This window comes from Theobroma cacao, chromosome 4 (genome assembly GCF_000208745.1).
Source record: "Theobroma cacao cultivar B97-61/B2 chromosome 4, Criollo_cocoa_genome_V2, whole genome shotgun sequence".
In the NCBI taxonomy this organism is placed as follows: Eukaryota; Viridiplantae; Streptophyta; class Magnoliopsida; order Malvales; family Malvaceae; genus Theobroma; species Theobroma cacao.
In genome coordinates this window covers 31313996-31318576 of record NC_030853.1, presented here as the reverse complement: position 1 = coordinate 31318576, position 4581 = coordinate 31313996, and the positions used below count along the sequence as shown (strand labels likewise).

Genomic DNA, 4581 nt, shown 5'->3' with positions numbered 1-4581 from the left:
GGTAAAAAAACTTATTAAGTCCCTATATTCTTCAATTTTATTCAAATTTAGTCCATATACTTAAAATTGAAACAATTTAGTCCATTGATTTTTTAAATTTCGTCAATTTCGTCTCTCTTCCTAATTACATCTAATTTTGCCGTTAAATGATGATATCAGCACTGACGTATCACATTTTTCATGATGTGATAATGCAACGTGGCATTAAATGATGACGTGGCAATGTCTAGCGGCACTAAATGATGTTGTGTCCGTGCTGACATGGCACTGACATGCTGACATGTCAGTGCCACTAGGCAGATCAAAAACAATTTCAACAAAAAATTTTACCACTTCATAAGGATTAAATTGAACAAAAATATATAGTATAGGGATTAAATTGAACAAAATTGAGATGTTGAGAGACTAAATTGAAAAAAATATTTAAAAAATATAATTTTTATGTAAATTGTTGATATGCTTATTAATAAGCCAAATATTTAAGTGTAAAAGATTTATGGTGTTAAAAAAAAAATATATATATATATATATATATAATTTTTTTACTTGATTAAAATATATATATATATATATATACACGATTTACAATATATTTATATATTTATATATTTTAGTTTTTGCTGGCCAGCTGATAAATCTGTGTAAGGTGTCGTTTAGATGGTGGTTGTAAGCAGCTATTACTGTTTGTCATTAGTGATGAATGTAAAAAAAAAAAAATCAATGATATGTTAAGTTAATTCTAAAAAATATATATATTTGCTTCTTCATCCTTTGTAAAAGAAATCAAATCCAACTTCACAATCTCAAATAGTACTTATTTTTTGACAAAGCATATTGGAAAACTTTGAAAATTAATGAAGGCATGCATTTGAAAATTAGCAGCTCAAGGTAATAGGAGTAGAGATTTGGAACTTTAGAGATTTGGAAGTGTTAAGTTTTATTGATGAACAAGAGTATGTATACAACAATGTAAAACTAACTGATAAAATTAAATATCTAGATAAAACTAAGATGATAGGAATAGAAATTAAATTATAATAATTAAAAACGTCTAATAGTAGCTTTAACATTAGGGTTTAGAGGTACTACTTAGTTTTTGTACACAGCACTCAACAATTGTACAGAGACTTATCATTTAACCGAATTTATTAATGCCATCAGAAATCTTTTACCACTATGGCAAAAGACATTAAATAGCTCAATGGCTTCGGTTTTTAATGAAATATCTGAAAATTTTTTTAGAGAAAAAGTTTTGCTTGGTAAATATTTTTGTTATGTATTTTTTATAAAAATAAAATAAAATAAAAATATTAATTCTCGTTAGTACAGTTTTGTCTCCCTCTTCGTTGTACTTTCATCTATCTCCTCATTCAAGCACTTACCTCACTCTCTTTCTCATATGCACGTTAATTTCCATTCTCTCGATGGATCTCAATCCCCGTAATTCTTCTCAACCTAGCTATACCTACAAAAACAAATTAAACAATAATAAAAATAGCTCAATTAGTGAATGAATTGACTAGTGAATTACGGGAATTGTCCCTTAAGTGGATCAACCAAATTCCATCATTGAATAATTGTTTGAAATCGTATACAATTTATTAATATTAATCATATATAATTTCTTCGCTTCTTGGCCAAGGCTACCAATAGTTTTGCAACAACGTGATATATACTCACACCTCACCCTCTGATTTCTTGGTGCTAAAAAATCTATCACATTAAACCCTAAACAACGAGCAGCTAGGGCTATAAAAACCCTAGGTTCTCGAATTTCTCCCTTCATCACAAGATATTTCCTCACAGTTGAACGTACGTGGTACTTCCCATAACCCTGGTTTTACTTTCTCTTTTTGATATTAGAAACTGATTTTTTCTTACATGAAATTACTTATTTCATTTCAGGCTTAGCTGATTCCCGATCGATCATGAAGAACTTAGCAATGATCTTGTTCGCCTTCGTGCTGTTGTTGGCAACTTTGGGAGCTGATGGAAAACGGATGACCCTGGAGAACAACGAGCGTAAGCTCCTTAGTGATCAGGCAAGTACTCTGGGTCGAAAGCCTGATGTTGGAGCTAAAGATGCCAAAGATCCAGCTGTAAACAACAAGGGTGCAGCTACTGCTGGAACCGCAGAAAATAATGGTGTAGTAGGCCTTGTAGATGCCCTGCGGGAAGATGGTTTGCCCGATACTCTAAGTACCCACCGTCAATATAAAACCGCGAACAACCCTTACGTTCCCTCCAAGTCCAAAGAATAGGAACAAGCGCAAGCAATGAAACCGAGCTAGCTCTACAACTTATGTGAAAGCTCAGAAAGTGATGGAGCTTTTCTAAATATGGTGTGCCTAAGAATAAAAGAGGAAATTAACATGTTAGAATAAGACAAAAGCATACACTTTACATAGTATATGCATACTGCTCATGTTAAGTTTCCTCCCAGGCAATAAGTTGTAAAAAAAGTGTGTTAGGTTATGAGCTATCGTGTATGTAATGTAAATCAAGGTTTTTGTGTATTATTGTCTTTTTTTTTTCTCAGTTAAAATGTGAATTTTATTTAATATTTAGAAATATGGACAAATCTGACAAAAATAAAAAAATCCAAAAGGAGCAGATCCAAAGGGGACAACTTAAATAGATAAAACAGAGAGAATATTATTGTTTTAATTATTTGCATGGAATAAAAGATCAAGATAGCCGTACGTATATGGTCTCTACTTGTTTATACTTTATTTCAATAAAGTTATTGCAATTGTTTGAAATTTTAATTTATTAATAAATTCGTTTGAAAGAATTGTTTTGTTTTGATGTTGTGAGAAGGATGCTTCTCTTTTTTATTAAAAAAATTTTTGCTCCCTAAAGCGGAGCTCTCTAGAGGAAAATCTTTTTCTTTACATGAAAATCCAGCTGACAAAACCCTAACTAAAATATAATTTTCCAACGCATTAGCAATAGATTGTGAATTTCTTTATAAATAGTATGGAAATTTAAAAATATATAGATTACAAGATTAACTTAATTAAAAAAGTCAGAATATCAAATCTGAAATTGAATTACTTGTTTTTCGTAAAAGTAAAAATCATTTGGCCCTATTGGTTATCGTTGAGGGAGAAACTTTTTGATTTCACATCTTTTCATTTCTTTTTTTCTAATTTACAAGAAGATAGGTATCATGAATTAGATTATGTATTAATGTGACAAAATTTTCAAAATTAATTTTAATGTTAAATAAAATTTTAAAATATATGTATATATGTATACTATGTATTTATTGATTTTTGTGTAAAGTAGTGGACATTTTCCCACACATTTTGTAGATGAAATCAAATCCAAATTAAGTCACTAACTCAAACCCTTCACTACAAACAAAATAATATAATTGAAAACGAGGTGGCTCTTTGAAAATACTATTAATTTCTCGAAGGTTTGTTTGTTGCCATAAAGCTTTGTCTCCCCATTCAACCATGCTTACCTCTCTTTTTCCAACCTCTCATCCTCTCAATTACTCATGTTTTGTCAACCTAGCTACAGAGGGCGGAGTTAGCCAATTTTTATGGGAAGGACCAAAAGCAAAAAGGAATAAAGATTAAATTTTTTTTAAATTAATACATTGCATTTAAACAACAATCAAAAGATTCATAAAAAAAATAATTTTATATAGCATATAAANGAATAAAGATTAAATTTTTTTTAAATTAATACATTGCATTTAAACAACAATCAAAAGATTCATAAAAAAAATAATTTTATATAGCATATAAATAAAAAAAAATAAGAAAAAAAAAACTTACAAAAAAGTTATACTCAATAATGTTTTCTAGATTCATAAAATATAATGCATAAAATATAAATAATTAAATATAATATATAGAATTTTACACAATAGTTAAATAATATAAATAGAAAAAAGAAGATAAAAGAAAACTTTATCTTATCCAAGTTCATAAGATTATAAATCTCTCTTTTAAAATATGAAATGTGTTTCAGTAATTAATTACATAAGAGAAAGTAAAGTAAAAAAAAACAAAATAAGAGAAAAATAGAAAGAGAGGAAGAAAGAGATGTGAATAAACTTAAATTAGGGTAACGTTGATTAGGGCTTGTAGGGTCATGTTATTATTTATTATTTTTATTAATTACTACATAAAAAATATTTTGATGAGCATTAAAAATATATAATAAATAAAATATTGCAAAAATTTTGAGAGAATCACTGCCTCCATAAATATACTACTCTCCAAGATTATTAAAAATATATATATTATAATTAAAAATTTTCAAACAATACCACCCTCCGCCCCTGCCTAGCTATGCCTAGGAATATTAAAAAAATAATAAAATTAGCTTAATATCCCGTTTGGGGCTCTGCATAAATGAAGTGGACTAACTCTGATTCGGGGGCAGCATCACATATTTGGTGCTTGAGTCTATTAGGTAATTATAGAAAGCATTCGAAATTCAACCACAAAGCGTCATTTATGGATTATGTCTCATCTATTTAATTAGTTCTCTTTTATTTATATTTATGCTTTAATTTGTGATTTGTGCACCGTATTTATATATTAATTTTATCCTAATTTT

At 28.5% G+C, this 4581-nt stretch overlaps 1 protein-coding gene across 1 annotated transcript; it reads left to right on the top strand.

Moving 5' to 3' along the window:
• LOC18603677 lies at positions 1805 to 2516 on the top strand. Its single transcript, XM_018119294.1, has 2 exons — positions 1805 to 1812; positions 1906 to 2516. Exon 2 carries the CDS (start codon positions 1929 to 1931, stop codon positions 2259 to 2261), a length of 333 nt encoding a protein of 110 aa, XP_017974783.1. The 5' UTR covers positions 1805 to 1812; positions 1906 to 1928; the 3' UTR covers positions 2262 to 2516.